The sequence below is a fragment of the Podarcis bocagei genome, assembly GCF_964188305.1.
Source record: "Podarcis bocagei genome assembly, chromosome: 2".
Classification (NCBI taxonomy): Eukaryota; Metazoa; Chordata; class Lepidosauria; order Squamata; family Lacertidae; genus Podarcis; species Podarcis bocagei.
The window spans coordinates 116,766,527-116,781,936 of NC_138126.1; the positions used below are offsets into that span (position 1 = coordinate 116,766,527).

Genomic DNA, 15,410 nt, shown 5'->3' on the forward strand with positions numbered 1-15,410 from the left:
GTGGATAGTTGTGCATGCCGCAGGTTGGTTTCTCCTGTCATAGTTTTGTGGTTTGGGTTACATGTTTACCCCCGTTTTCCTCCCACAGTTCAGAATATATGGGATCAGGCACACTTGCAGGCAGAGGAATTCACTGCACTAATGAATAGCAAAATAAACATTTTGTGTTTCAAAAGCTCACCTCCATGTGAGGGTGATGGGGACTACCCTGAGTGAAGAAGCTCTAGAAGGTGAATGGATTATCATTCATTAGAAGAGATCCCACACCCTAATTAAAAAAAAAAAGACAAAACATTAATCCAAACATTGTGAGACTCCCTTTAGTAGTGAAAGAGAGAGAGACTCTACTATTAAACAAGTTTGGACTTTTGTGATGTAGGACGCTTCCAGACAGGTTCTTAATATGGGATGAGTGCTCCTCATGCTGACAATTTTTTCACAGTGCAATACTAGCCCATGGTCTCTCCACCCCCTTTTCATTCTGGTGTATCCTTTCCAAGGAAAATGTGATGTTAAAAAACAAATCTGTTGCCAACATCCCATTTGCAATAGTAAGTCCCTATCTGGAAGCACATATAGAGTAATTCAACAAGAAAAATTTCACCAAATATCCAAAGTGGCTGAAATTGGCTTGGAGTTATGTGTTGTCGCAGATACATATATATCCAAATTTTGCCGTAGGTTGATGCATGTTGCATTTGTATATAGAGGGGTGTGAGGGTGTGAATGTCTCTAGAAAGTGCATTTTGTAGAGGAGGGGATAGAAACTGCTTTTCAGGTGTTAAGCGCTGAATATTGAAAAACAGAACTATTGTGATTACTGTTTTCAGCTCCACGGCTGATCTGGTGTGCGTGCGTGTGTGTCCCCAAACTTGGGAGAGTCACCTAACCTCTCTATGTGCCTCAGTTTTACCCATCTGTAAAACGGGTAATTACCTACCTCACAGGGGTGTTGTGAGGCTTAATTTAATTCACGTCTGTTCAAATGCTTTTCTGAGATTCACAACTGCAATTGCTGTTTAAGTGTGTATAGGGCAGAGCATGGACTAAGGGGAAACCATAGTGAGATGGTGCCATTAATGCTGCTAATTAAGAAAGTCACTGCTATCGCTTCTTCCCTCCCTCTCCCCCCCCCCCAGCAGATATCAGGGCAACTATTTTCTTGCTGCACTTTGCTTGTTCCCCACCCTACCCCTCAATAATGTCTTTATTTTCAGCCCCTTTAGACCCTAACCCAGTAGATTTTATTCTGCTTTAAGACACACACAAACAAACAAACAAACAAACAAACAAAACAAAGCAAATGAGGAAAAGGAGGAGTTTTGGGGAGGGGAGAAAGAGCATGTGTGTGGTTTTTTTTTATATAAAAAAAATACCTACTTCAACAAAATAGCTGGGATGAAAGATGAATACCGTCTGACTTATTTGATTTCCTTTGTACTGTACATCTTTTTACTTTGGAATTTGCAATAAAAAGGTATGTCCATCTTGTTTTAACCTCTTCTCTTGGATGAAATGTCATCTGTCCCTCTTACTTAGCGGTCAGTGCCATTCCTTGCTGTCATCCTAGCTTTCCTTCCCATCCATGTTCACGGTAATCCCCAAGGCTGCAAGCAATTCTGAAGGGTTGGCTCTGGGCTCCATTAGTTCAACTTCAGTGCCACACTTTCAACGGAAGCCTGAAATCGGGACCAAGTTTTCACAGTGGCTTCAACGGGACTTGACTGCATTTAGCTGAGCCTGGATCCAAAAACCGACCCCGCCCACCACCCCCAAAAAATCAGCAGATTCCAATAAATTCACTAGTCTCAAACAAAGCAGCCTGATGACTACAAGATGGGACTGGGTGACTAGAGAAAGAGGCTTCTTTACTCTTCTGAGTTTCTGGTGGTGGGGGGGTGTTGAATCAAGCTTTCCCCAGCCTTAGTCTCCAGGATTCTAACCCCAACATCATGCTGGCCCTCAATTAGAGTAATAGTTTGAAATGCCAGAGAGCTGCAAATTCACGGTGTCCAACAAAGCTTTTTGCTTTTAAGAGCATCCCGTCCAATTTCTCCTATAGAACCTGCTTCCACATGCATTGCATGCTACCTTTTACATTCAGGAGAGCTTCAACATTTGCGGGCAGTGCAACACTGCAGCGGAAATGCTGCAAATGGGCACTTGCAAGTCAGCCTGAGCCTTGGTCCCTTCTCCATTGTGCAACGATGACTCAATTCTTTAGCCTCTCTGTGGATTGCCACATCAGTTAGGGGCACATTTCCTTCTGATGGTGATGCCCACATACGGCGCACTGAGCAAAAAAGGAGAGGCCCAGCAACATCACCAGACACACCAGTCTGTTAACATGGATTGATCTAATTGCTGGTAATTGGTAAAACAGTACCGGGCAGAGCTCAGACGGTTTGACTGGGAAAAACTCGGATGCCGACACTGCCTCCTGTTGCTTTGCATGGAAGCTGTACACAACATTGGCGCATGCCGCTCAGAAATGGCTCCTTCCTGCTTTTCTCTTCCTTTGCTTGTGCATTATTTCCATCCATAGCATGGGCACCCTTTGAAGGAATCTACAGAAATTGCTCCAAGCATAAAAGTTATTTAGAGAAGGGTCTTTAGACAAAAACATGCTATAGATGAGGTCTTTGACCCTTCACATTGCTGAGCTTCAACTCCACATCACCCCTTGTCACCTGACTATGCTTGCTGGGACTGATGGGAATTGTAGTTTTGCAACAGCTGGAAGGTAAAAAATAAAAAGCACAACAATGGTTGCACCCATTATAGTCTGCTGCAATGTTCCAAGAAACCCAATAAACCAATCAAGTGACGGTAGGAAAAGAACCTAACAGATTAGCCTAGTGACAGTAAGAACAGACTGAAGCTCAATCCAAATAAGACTGAGGCACTGTGAGTGGGTGGTTCCCTAGATCAGATGGGTGGGAGGTCACCTGCTTTTGATGGAGTTACACTTCCTCTGAAGGAGCAGGTTTGTAGCTTGGGGGTACTCCTGGATCCTTTGCTGTCGCTCGAGGCTCAGGTGACCTCAGTGGCCCAAAGTGCCTTCCATCAACTTTGGCTGATGGCCCAGCTAAATCCCTATCTCAGGGATAGCCTAACTACTGTTGTCTAGGCTCTCGTAACCTTAAGGTTAGATTACAGTGGTGCCTCGCAAGACGAAATTAATTCGTTCCCCGAGTTTTTTCGCCTAGCGAATTTTTCGTCTTGCGAAGCACGAAATCCCATAGGAATGCACTGAAATCCAATTAATGCGTTCCTATGGTCAAAAAAAGTCCAAACAAAGCCAGATTTGGTACAACAAGAGTTTATTAAGTGCTCTTTAAAGTCACACATACTGTAAAGAGCATTTCAAAAACTGAAGGAACAATAAATTAAGTTTCTAAACATGACAGGAAAAACATTTAAAAATCAACAAAGTGTACATTACATTTTCTAAGACTCTGGGGGACCACTCGAAGAAGGTTCCTTTTCCACTCTTTGCTTCTTGCTTAAGAACCTGTCCATGGTCTGCTGCTTCATCCGCCTTTTCAGCACCTCCCTGAAAGGCGACATGACCGTCATATCAAAAGTGTTTGCAAGGTCACGTGCCACATGCTTGTTAGGGTGGTTCCGCTCTGCAAAAGCCTACACATCCTTCCACTTCATGCAAATGTCCCTCAGTTCTTTGGAGGACAGCCGTTCCTCAGTTGCTTCCTCCTCTTCCAGCGAGGCCTGCTCCTGCACAGCCTCTGCCTGCAGTTCGACCAGCTCCTGGGTGGTCAGCTCGTGGTCGTGCTCCTCCACCAGCTCGCAGACGTCCTCCTCTGTGACCTCCAGGCCCATGGTCCTCCCCAAGGCAACAATGTCCTGCACCACTGTTGACTCTGGTGCATCAGAGTCACTTGGTGCCACACAGTCCGGCCACAGGCTGCACCAAGCGCAATTCAAATTTCTCTGGCTGGTCCCTTTCCAGGCCGTGGTGATCATCTTCAAGCAGGTGACGATGTCGAAGTGGTCCTTCCAGAATTCCCGCAGGGTGATGGTGGTGCAATCAGTCACCTCGAAGCATCGCCTGAAAAACTCCTTGGTGTAGAGTTTTTTGAAATTGGCGATGACCTGCTGATCCATCGGCTGGAGCAGTGGCGTGGTGTTAGGGGGCAGGAACATGATGTTGATGAAGCTGAACTCCTCCAACAAGTCCTCCTCAAGGCCTTTAGGATGAGCAGGAGCATTGTCCATCAGAAGCAAAGCCTTCAGCGGCAGGTCGTTGTCCAGCAGGTACTGTTTGACAGCAGGGCCAAAAGCAAGATTGACCCAGTCCACAAACAGCACACATGTGACCCAAGCCTTACTGTTGGATCGCCACATGACACTCAGCTGCTCCTTGTCGACCTTGTGTTTCTTGAAGGCCCGTGGGTTCTCTGAGTGGTACACCAGCAGGGGCTTGATCTTCAGGTCGCCGCTTGCGTTAGCACAGAAGAGCAGGGTCAGACGGTCCTTCATGGGCTTGTGGCCAGGCAACTTGGCCTCCTCCTGAGTGATGAAAGTCCTTTTGGGCATCCTCTTCCAAAACAGCCCGGTCTCGTCGCAGTTGAAGACCTGCTGTGGAACGTAGCCCTCCGTCTTCACAGCCTCCAGGAACTCCAAGGCAAAGTCTTCAGCTGCAGGAACATCAGAACTGGCAGCCTCTCCATGCCTGACCACGCTGTGGATTCCAGATCTCGTCTTGAACCGGTCAAACCAGCCTCTGCTTGCCTTGAAGACTTCTGGCTCGCCTGAGGTTCCTGGCTGTTCCCGGATGAGGTCTGCGTGCAAGGCCTTCTCACAAATCACGGCCTCAGTCACTGTGTCCCCTGCACGCTGCTTCTCTTCTAACCAGATGAGCAGCAACTTCTCGACCTCCTCCAGAACAGCTGGGCGGTTCTTCACGATCCTGGTGACTCCCTTGGCTGCATCAGTCGCAAGGATCTTCTCCCTCATCTTCAGGATGGTGCCGATGGTCGATGGGTTCCTGCCGTACTCCCTGGCGAGGTCTGTCACATGCATTCCACCGTCGTGCTTCTGGATGATCTCCTTCTTCATTTCCAGCGTCACCTTCTCCTTCTTCCTCTCGCCGGCCTCTGCAGCAGCAGTCTTCTTGGGTCCCATGGCAGCACAGCTCCTAGCTTCGTAAACTCAGAAAAAGAAAAAGAAAAATCAGTGCTTCACACCCAAAAAATTCAAAAGCACCCAGCCACCCACCACACAGGAATTCAAACCCAGAACCAAGTCCTTGAATTCCAAACACCCAACCTAAAATCCAAAACCCCCCCAAAAAGTTTTAAAAGTTTAATTTGCGAAATGGCTGCAAATCACCAAAGTCTTCAAAATCCTCAAATGGCTGCAGAAGAAGTTTTGGAAAAGCTTTTAAAATCACCAAAGTCTTCAAAAACCTCAACTGTTCCCCCAGCCACCTACCCACCACACAAAAATTGCAAACCCCTCCCCAACTGTTGCAAACCCCTCCCTAACTGTTGCAAACCCCTCCCCAACTGCTCCCCCAGCCACCCACCACACAGAAATTCAAACTCAGAATTTTTTTTTGAAAAAAAACAACATGGCCCAATGGTCACAGAAAATCATAAAAATTAAAAAAAAACCACACAAGCTCCCAGATTCTTGCAAACCCCTCCTCAACTGTTCCCCCAGCCACCCACCACACAGAAAGTCAAACCCAGATTTTTTTAAAAAAAAAACAGCAGAGTGCCCCAATGGTCACAGAAAATCATAAAAATTCAAAAAAAACCCACAGAAGCTCCCAGATTGTTGCAAACCCCTCCCCAACACCTAGTCCTTGAATTCCAAACACCCCAACCCAAAATCCAAAAAAACCCCAAAAAGTTTTAAAAGTTTAACTTACCAAACGGCTGCAAAAGAAGTTTTGGAAAAGCTTCAAAAATCAACAAAGTCCTCAAAAACCTCAGAAAAGGCTACCACACCGCGTGCAATGTGTTGCTCCTCGAAGTCAAGTCGCAACTGCACCTCTTCAAGCAATGCACCCTGGGTATTAACGGTTTTACGAAAAAGGAAACAAACTTGCAAGACGTTTTCGTCTTGCAAAGAAAGCCCATAGGAAAATTCGTCTTGCGAAGCAGCTCAAAAAACGGAAAACCCTTTCGTCTAGCGAGTTTTCCGTCTTGCGAGGCATTCGTCTTGCGGGGCACCACTGTACTGCAATGCCTTATATGTAGGGTTGTCTCTGAAGACAGTTTGGAAACTTCAGACAGTGCAGAATTCCGGGGCCAGGTTGCTAACCGGGGCAAGACTGTTTGAGCATATTACACCAATCCTGGTCTGACTACACTGGCTACCAATTAGTTTCTGGGCTCAATTCAAAGTGCTGGTTTTAACCTATACAGTGGTACTTCAGGTTAAAGACGCTTCAGGTTACAGACGCTTCAGGTTACAGACTCCGCTAACCCAGAAATAGTACCTCGGGTTAAGAACTTTGCTTCAGGATGAGAACAGTTTCAGTTTAAGAACGGACCTTCAGAACGAATTAAGTTCTTAGCCCGAGGTACCACTGTACTGTAAAGCCTTAAATGGCTCAGGACCACAATACCTCAGGGACCGTCTCTTTCCACATGAACCTACCAGGACCCTGTTATCATCTTCTGAGGCCCTCTTTTGTGTGCCTCCTCCTCAAGAGGTGCAGAGGGTGGCGACCTGAGAACAGGCCTTCTCTGCAGTGGCGCCCCATCTGTGGAATGCTCCCCCCAGGGAAGTTTGCCTAGGGGCAAGGCAAAAACGTTCCTTTTTAACCAGGCCTTTTGTTGTTTTGACTGGCATCCTATGCCCTTTTAAAACGTGGTTCTTGTGGGGGGTGTTATTGGGTTGTTGTTTTTATTTTGATTACATATATTGTGGTTTTATATTTTGATTTTGTTCTGTGAACCACCCTGAGACCTCCAGGTATAGGGTTGGGGGGGTGTCACAAAAGCCTTTGGGGGGTACAGAAGGCATCAGAGGAGGGAAAGAAGGAAGGAAAGGGACAGAGGCAAGTATTGCGCACAGTACCCCTATCATTAGGGACGCGGGTGGTGCTGTGGGTTAAACTACAGAGCCTAGGACTTGCTGATCAGAAGGATGGCAGTTCGAATCCCCGCGACAGGGTGAGCTCCCGCTGCTCGGTCCCAGCTCCTGCCAACCTAGCAGTTTGAAAGCACGTCAAAGTGCAAGTAGATAAATAGGTACTGCTCCGGTGGGAAGGTAAACGGCATTTCCATGCGCTGCTCTGGTTCGCCAGAAGCGGCTTAGTCATGCTGGCCCCATGACCCGGAAGCTGTACGCCGGCTCCCTCGGCCAGTAAAGCGAGATGAGTGCCGCAACCCCAGAGTCGGTCACGACTGGACTTGATGGTCGGGGGTCCCTTTACCTTTACCCAGAGGTCTCAGGGCAGTTCACAGAAAAAAATCACAACATATATAATCAGAATAAAAACAACGACTGGACCTAATGGTCAGAGGTCCCTTTACCTTTACCCCTATCATTCAAAGCACCCCAGGGTGCCCCGGCACTCTGGTTGAAAACCACTGTCTAAAACCATTGTTCTACCCACCGGGCTGCTGGACTATCACCTGCAGCGACCCCAAACCCAACTTTGGGAGGTATCTCCTGAAGAGCGTCCCCAAGAACCAGCACCTGCGCTTTGAGGGCTTCATTGTCACCCCCGGAGAGGATCTGTGTGCCGTTCCCAAAGGCTCCGTGGACTTGGTCATGCGCACGGTGGTCCTGTGCTTGGTGACCAACGTCACGGCCATCCTCAGCCATAGCTGTCAACCTTTCCTTTTTTTGCGGGAAATTCCCTTATTCCAGCGCCGTTTCCTGCTGCTTCCCGCTTCTATCCCGTATTGTTAGATATCCCGTAGAGTGTCCCCGGGACAGGTGAGGCAGCTGACCCCTTATTTTCGAGGCTCCCTGGGACAGGTGAGGCTGCTGATCCCTTATTTTCAAATCTGAAAGTTGACAGCTATGTCCAAAGAGTGCTCAGACCAGGGAGTGGGAGGCACAGGGAGGCATATTTGAGCCCCACACCCCAAGGTGATGGGCATTGCCATTCAAACGGTGTGTGCGTATGGCGATGAGGAGACATCAGCAAAAGGGAGGAAGCTCATGCTGAAGCTAAGGGAGCTTTCAGGTGGGAACTATTTTCAGATGACATCCAGCCCTGCCCCTTCCAGGAGCGGCCGTTGCTCTCTCTCTCTCGCGCGCTTGATTTGAACGTGAGGCGACGGTTGGCCGTCGGGGGGGGGGGCTGAGGCGCCGCTTTGCTGGTGGCCCTTGGTCGGCGGCTGAGGGCCTGGCTCCGGCCCCTTTCTCCGAGATGGTCGGAGAGGTCGTGCTCAATGTCTCTCGCCCGTCGGGTTTTTCCCGGCTCTTTCTCGGCTCAAAGGCAGAAGGGTAGAGGCGAGGGCCTCCGCCGCGTGGCCTCCGCCGCCTCCGCCTTCCTGAGGTGACACAGCAGTCGTGGGAGCCGCTTCGTACATCGCAGTGGCGCCTCCAAGTGGTGCCCCCAGCTTCCCCTCGTTTCCTTCGCTGCTGGGCAAGGGAAAGGTTGGCCGTTTCCAACGCCTCCTGGAAACGGTGAGCTTTGGGCGTCAAATTTACGAATGCATAATCCGGATATGCGCAGCAAGTTACCGACATGTTAACACGTTGCATTCCGTTTACCTTTTTTTTTTTAAAATTAAGGGTCAATGTAAGTTCGAGCAGATTCTAAAACTGACCCGAGAAGCGGGGATGTAAACCTAAACAAACAGTTCCTTCCATAGAAAAAGCTCCTAATAGCAGAGCCAGTGCAGATACCTTGCAAGGAGGGCGGTATATCAATTCAATAAATAATAACAATTGCACTTTGGCCAATTCTGGTTGTGCAACAGCAGCTGTTTGCACAGCTCTTACACAACAAACCTGCTTCCCCCCAAAGGTCAGACTTTCGCACTATCATGCCTTGGAAGTGTGGAATGACGCAACATTTTATATTCCTCCTGCAAACAAATTGAGATGCATGTTTGAGGGGGGAGGGACGACCTTGGTGATCTGGAAATTGCCCAAGACCCAGGACGCTAGGTCTAAAAGGGAGGTCCAGCCTTTGGAGAAGAGGCATAAACCTAGTGCTTTCCTGTAAAATGTTATGCCTAACAACTCAGTCACTGGTGCTCTTCCCTGTTTTGCAAAACCTGTGGCAATCACAGACCAGGCTTAAACTTGAAGCTGATACGTAGGTGCTTGTGGGCAGTTTCCTCCTAAGGCAAATGGCCTTAGGAGCAATTTTCATCAGCATCACAACAAGGGGAGGAAACTCCCCCCCCCCAAAAAAAAAAACAACTAATGCAGCCCTGCTATTATGAGCTCCCTCATGACCAGTCCAACGAAGTTGATTTTGAAGAATCATTGTTTCAACACTGGTGATCTTTGCTTCTAACAGCTGTGTTGGCAGTAGAGGGTTTCCCAGACTTAATAATAACAGCTTTGAAAGGGATTTTGAATTGGTTCCATTGGCTTCCTTATTTTAGTTATTTAAAAAATTAAATTTCTATACCACCCTTCATCCAAGGATCACTGGGCAGTTTACAATATAAAGACACAAAAATACATAGCACAGTAACAACAACAAAAATCTCCACACAGTTTATATTTTTTAAAATAAATTTTATTAGAGTTTATAAAGAGAGATACGGAACTTAATACCAAATATCTTTTTTTATCCGACGCTAGTCTAAATAATGTATCCTTGCGAGATGCCTGTGCCACAAGATGAACATACTAGGATGAATAAAGAACCATTGGTTTATTGCATGAAATAAAAGAGGAAGAGTATAAAGGGGCTGATTCAGGCAGCAACATTACAGATGTGCAAGCAGCTGTGAGAATTTGCCACAGTACCAAAGGTAAGGTGGTGGTTGGTAGAACTGATCTAGAAGCAAGCAGAGTGCAAAGTCAGGGATAGTGTTACTGTATAAGAATTCTAAGGTCTCAAATACAGAATAAATATTCATAAATGCTCATACATCTAAATATATAAGCCATGTGTCTGAAGTAGTACAGGAGAGCAATCCTGAAGCCATTTTGACTCTCCCAGTGACCTCAAATATTCCTCTGCTGTTTGAGATTGCTTTTAATATAAAATATGCCCCTCGGTGAATCATGTCAACTGCGCAGATGTAGTAGTAAACTAAAAAGTAGTAAACTAAAAAGTTCAGATTGGGGCAACTATGCATGTATCCTGCACTGCAAGCCCCTAAGCACCATGCCACACACTGCAACCCCATACAGCCCACATTGACCCCCACAAAAAAACCTAACTGCTCTGGCAATGATGGCCCCTTCACACAGAAAATCCCCACACATCCTGCTCAGGGCCGAATTTAGGTTTGATGAGGCCCTAAGTTACTGAAGGTAATGGGGCCCTTTATATATCCACCTGTCCTTTGTCATCAACAAATTGTCACTGTTTTTGTGTTTTGAATATATGCTATATGGTAATTTATAGACCTAATAGGTATCCAAAGCCATTTGCACATAACAAAGTATGTATTTTATCAAAGTTATGGTTGAACTGAAATGCAATTAACAAGTACATTAATAGTGAAATAATTATTAACCTCTAACTTTAAATTATTTTTTATTCATAACAAACTTAATAATGCAAACACATTGGCATTTGGCAATAAAAAAAGTTCCTTTAGAAGCACAATTTACAAAGACTCATAATCTAGTCTCTAGAAACGTGCTATAACAAGAAATAATAATAGGTGTAAATATATGATGCAAACTACTAATTATAAATAGCAGATTGTAGTCACGCTATATATAGAAACGAGCAAACCAGTGATATTTTAGGTAACAGGCCGGGCCCATTATTTTCATCACAGGTGCCTACACAACACAAAACATTGTTGCTTTATGTAGGTTTTATTTTATTTGTTTTTTTATCTTACGTTTTGGAAATGTGCATCCAGGTTTTTTTCCTTTAAAATTTTTGGGGGCCCCCAAGAGAGTAGGGTCCTAAGCTATAGCTTGTTTAGCATAATTCCAGCACAGGGATGCAGGTGGCGCTGTGGGTTAAACCACAGAGCCTAGGACTTGCTGATCAGAAGGTCGTGGTTCGAATCCCCGCCACGGGGTGAGCTCCCGTTACTCAGTCCCTGCTCCTGCCAACCTAGCAGTTCGAAAGCACATCAAAGTGCAAGTAGATAAATAGGTACCACTCCGGCGGGAAGGTGAACGGCATTTCCGTGCGCTGCTCTGGTTCGCCAGAAGCGGCTTAGTCATGCTGGCCACATGACCTGGAAGCTGTCTGTCGACAAATGCCGGCTCCCTTGGCCAGTAAAGCGAGATGAGCGCCGCAACCCCAGAGTCGGTCACGACTGGACCTAATGGTCAGGGGTCCCTTTACCTTAAATCCAGCACTGATCCTGCTACAGGGCCCAGTTGTTCTGAAAAGATTGCCATATGCCTATATTCTCATCTTCTGCACTGGCTAGGGTGATGTATAATTAACCTAAAGTAGGTAATAAAAACCATCAGGTGCCCATGTCTCTCCTGCCACAGAGAGATCAAAAGAACAGCTAGAGCGAATAAAAGTAAAGCATTTGCAGGGCAGGACTGTGCTGCTTAAGTCTGCAGCTGCTTGAGGCAAAAAAAAACAACACACAAGGGAAGCAAATATACCACTGAAAACTAGTTTCAAATCCTTCCACCCCAACATTTTTCAGCGCAGTTTTGGTGTGAAAGAGTTCTGCCATGGGAAAAAGGTTTCCCCTTATATTTAGGGAAAGCTTGTAATAAGTTTAAACCAACATTCACTTTGGGTTACTACAGGAACGCGGAGTACACTGCTGCAATAAAGTGTAAGAATACCCCCTAAATGAGATTATTTCCCTCTTAAAGACAGCAAATACAGTTTTTAAGTTCCTCTGATGGGCAAGATTACAAGTGCATGCACAAACAATGTTATTGGTGAGTTTGTGTGTGTGTGTAGTTTATTAACAATATTTCTTTCCACCCTTTGAGATCTTTGAGGACTGGAAGCAACAGATAATAAATAACAAGCCCCACCATCGAGACTCTGCGACTGACTTTCTCTTCTCCTCTGGCTTTGCTGTTTTCTGCCCTCCTGCTAACATGGAAGCAACATGCCTCGTTGTCCTGCTCAGGTTATGCGTCCAGATATTAGCCGTCCCTGCTTACTTGCTATTGTATCTCGGTATCTGGGAACCCCTTTGCAAGAAGTTATTCCCCTACTTCATGTCTGTGATGACAATCAGTTATAATAAGCAGATGTCCGACAAGAAAAGGGAAATGTTCAGCAACCTGAAGGACTTTGCCAGTCCTACGGGGGCCCTCACACTGCTGGAGATTGGCACAGGAACTGGCTCCAACTTTCAGTTCTACCCCGCGGGATGCAAAATCATATGCACTGATCCGAACCCCAACTTCCAGAAGTTTCTCGACAAGAGCCTGGCTGAAAATCCACACGTGCAGGTGGAACGCTGTTTGGTGGCTCCGGCTGAGGACCTGCACCAGGTACCAGCTGCGTCGGTGGATGTGGTAGTTTCAACGCTGGTGCTATGCTCTGTGAAGAGCCCAGAGCAAGTTATGAAAGAAGTCCTACGGGTGCTGAGACCGGTAAGTAGCTCACGCCGTGGGAAGAACAAGCGCAGTCCAGTAACTGCAGGGGCATGCTGTATTCTCAGGTATTAGTCAATTCTATATCCATTGGGGAATCACAAATGCAGGTAGATGGATTCGGATCCCTTGTTGTTTCTGCATAAACCAATTTGCTTCTGAGCTATTTACATTCTCACAAGTTGCAAACTTTGGAATCACTCCCTTGCTTTTCTCCCTAACTACAGTTAGGAAGAAACAATCCCACCCTCTTTGTTACTGAGAGCACCTTAGATAGATCTAGACATGCCTCTTATTATTTTGTCCGTTGTTGTTGCGCACTTGTGAAAGACCAAACAAATTTTTAAACATGCTTGTCTCTGATGTGGAAACTGATAAGAGGGTTGGGCAGGAAGGCCCAGTATACCTGAAGCAGCATCTCCACCCCCGTCGTTCAGCCCGGACACTGAGATCCAGCTCTGAGGGCCTTCTGGCGGTTCCCTCACTGTGAGCAGTGAAGGGAACCAGACAGAGGGCTTTATCGGTAGTGGCACCCACCCTGTGGAACGCCTTGCCATCAGATGTCAAGGAAATAAACTTTTAGAAGACATCTGAAGGCAGCCCTGTTTAGGGACGTTTTTAATGTTTGATCTTTTATCGTGTTTTTAATATTCTGTAGGGAGCCATCCAGCGTGGATGGGGAAACCTGTATGTATGTATGTATGTATGTATGTATGTATGTATGAATAAATTATTATTATTATTCCTCCTCCTCACATTTCAGCCTCTCTGCATTTGTTTTGTGTCTATCCCCACCTGCCTTTTTTAAAAAAATAAAAATAGAATGATTCATGTTTGGGAATGGCTTTTTAAACACATTATAGCCTCTCCTTCCTTTTGCAGTATAGTGAGTAAAATGTATCTGTTTCACTCACTGAGATTTCCTTGACATCTTCCATCTCTGCTTACCAATGAAACTGGCAAAGTCGGGGGCAAACTCAAAATTACCCTTGGCTGAGCTGTTAACTGACTCTAGTGACAGTTCTCATACCCTCCAACATTTATTTGATGAAAATAGGGACATCCTATTAAACAGCAGCAGCAGCAGCAATTGTATTATTGGTTGCCCCAACCAATCTGGGCTGCTTTCAACATACATAAAAAAAAGGATTTCTCCAAACCATAGAACCAGCTCCTAGGGGCCGAGGTCCCATTGACCCCACGAATAAAATATTTGAGGGGGCTAGGAACCCCCAAAGGTGATGGGCAATACTATTGAAATGGAGTGTGTCTGTGTACTACTTCTTGTGGTTGATTTTATGGGGAGGGGCATACCTGGCCTTCCCCAATATTTTATTCAAGTTGCCACTCCTGCTCCAAACTGAGCGAATGGGTATTAAAATGGCCTATGAAGATATTGGTGAAGATGTTGACGCAGCTTGTAGCAGCTGTGAGAAAAGGCAAATGATGGAGATGTGTAATATTATGCTCGGAATGGAGAAAGCGGACAGAGAAATCATAAAATTGTAGAATTAGACGGGAGCCTGGAGATCATCTAGTCCAACCCCCTACAAGGCAGGAATATGCAGCTGTCCCTTACAGGGATCGAACCTGCAACCTTGCCGTTCTCAGCACCATGCTCTAACCCACTGAGCAGTCTGTGTTCCTCTCATTAGACTAGAACTCCAAAGCCATCCAATGCAGCTGAATGTGGGAAGATTCAGGACAGAATTCAGGGGAACAGTGGCTGTTGCCATGAAAAATTAACAGCACTCTGATACCATTAGCGCTGATTGTGCAAAGGAATATCTGAGGAACTCCAAAGGAGAATAGAAATTAACTTATATGCATTCATTTCTGTTTCTCCAGGGTGGCGCTTTCTACTTCCTAGAACACGTTGCAGGTGCTCCTTCCAGCTGGACTCTTTTCTGGCAGCAGATCTATGATCCAATTTGGATATGTCTGTTTGACGGGTGCCACTTGGCCAGAGAAACCTGGAACGACCTGGACAAAGCTGGCTTCTCAGAGCTGAAGCTGCAACACATACATGTCCCTTTAAAATGGCAACCTAATAAGCCGCATATCATAGGCTATGCTGTAAAGTAGCTTGAAAATAAATTACTGAACAAAATCTCCATGCAGGTGTCTCTGAGTTGGGGTGTAGAACCTAACCATAAGAATTATAGCACAGCCCATCACTATGTCACCTATGCCCTGTGAACCTCTTGTGCAATCTGTAATTGGATGCACACACATGTATGTTATCGCCAATCCATTTTTTATTTCCACTTGACAGACTGTCCAGCTACCTTCACTTTCCACAATCCAGCTGCTCCCATGCAGATGTGAATATTGCCATAACACATAGCTTGGGCTTGCCTCATTCACTTCCACGTGAGCATGCATGAACTACCATTACTATTCTCCCTGGAAGCATCTGATCCCCATGGGGGTTGGGATATCAGAAGAAGAAGAGTTTGGACTTGATATCCCGCCTTTCACTCCCCTTAAGGAGTCTCCAAGCCGCTAGCAATCTCCTTTCCCTTCCTCCCCTACAAAAAACACTCTGTAAGGTGAGTGAGGCTGAGAGACTTCAGAGAAGTGTGACTAGCCCAAGGTCACCCAGCAGCTGCATGTGGAAGAGCGGGGAAGCAAACCCAGTTCACCAGATTACGAGCCCACCGCTCTTAACCACTACACCACACCATTGTCCATTACCTTAAACAGAATTTCCTTTTAATTTGGAAGATGATTGAGAGGTTCCT

General features: G+C 46.1%; 2 protein-coding genes across 2 annotated transcripts; one reads left to right on the forward strand and one right to left on the reverse strand.

Annotated features, from left to right (window-relative positions):
* Nucleotides 1–223: 223 nt before the first annotated feature.
* On the reverse strand, nucleotides 224–6,194 carry LOC308579709 (putative CENPB DNA-binding domain-containing protein 1; the record flags this gene model as incomplete). The annotated part of the gene is made up of 3 exons (XM_081180643.1): nucleotides 5,897–6,194; nucleotides 4,753–5,377; nucleotides 224–268 (listed from the first exon to the last, which is right to left on the reverse strand). Exons 2-3 carry the CDS (start codon nucleotides 5,143–5,145, stop codon nucleotides 224–226), a joined length of 438 nt encoding a protein of 145 aa, XP_081036769.1. The 5' UTR covers nucleotides 5,146–5,377; nucleotides 5,897–6,194.
* A 2,075-nt stretch (nucleotides 6,195–8,269) lies between these two features.
* Nucleotides 8,270–14,780, forward strand: LOC308580200 (thiol S-methyltransferase TMT1A-like). Its single transcript, XM_081181559.1, has 4 exons — nucleotides 8,270–8,619; nucleotides 9,754–9,926; nucleotides 12,052–12,666; nucleotides 14,515–14,780. Exons 3-4 carry the CDS (start codon nucleotides 12,163–12,165, stop codon nucleotides 14,749–14,751), a joined length of 741 nt encoding a protein of 246 aa, XP_081037685.1. The 5' UTR covers nucleotides 8,270–8,619; nucleotides 9,754–9,926; nucleotides 12,052–12,162; the 3' UTR covers nucleotides 14,752–14,780.
* The last annotated feature ends 630 nt before the right edge of the window (nucleotides 14,781–15,410 follow it).

Coding starts and splice junctions, on each gene's coding strand:
- LOC308580200 (XM_081181559.1), top strand. CDS start 12,163: ATGGAAGCAACATGCCTCGTTGTCCTGCTCAGGTTATGCGTCCAGATA. Junction 12,667..14,514: donor TCCTACGGGTGCTGAGACCG/GTAAGTAGCTCA, acceptor CTGTTTCTCCAG/GGTGGCGCTTTCTACTTCCT.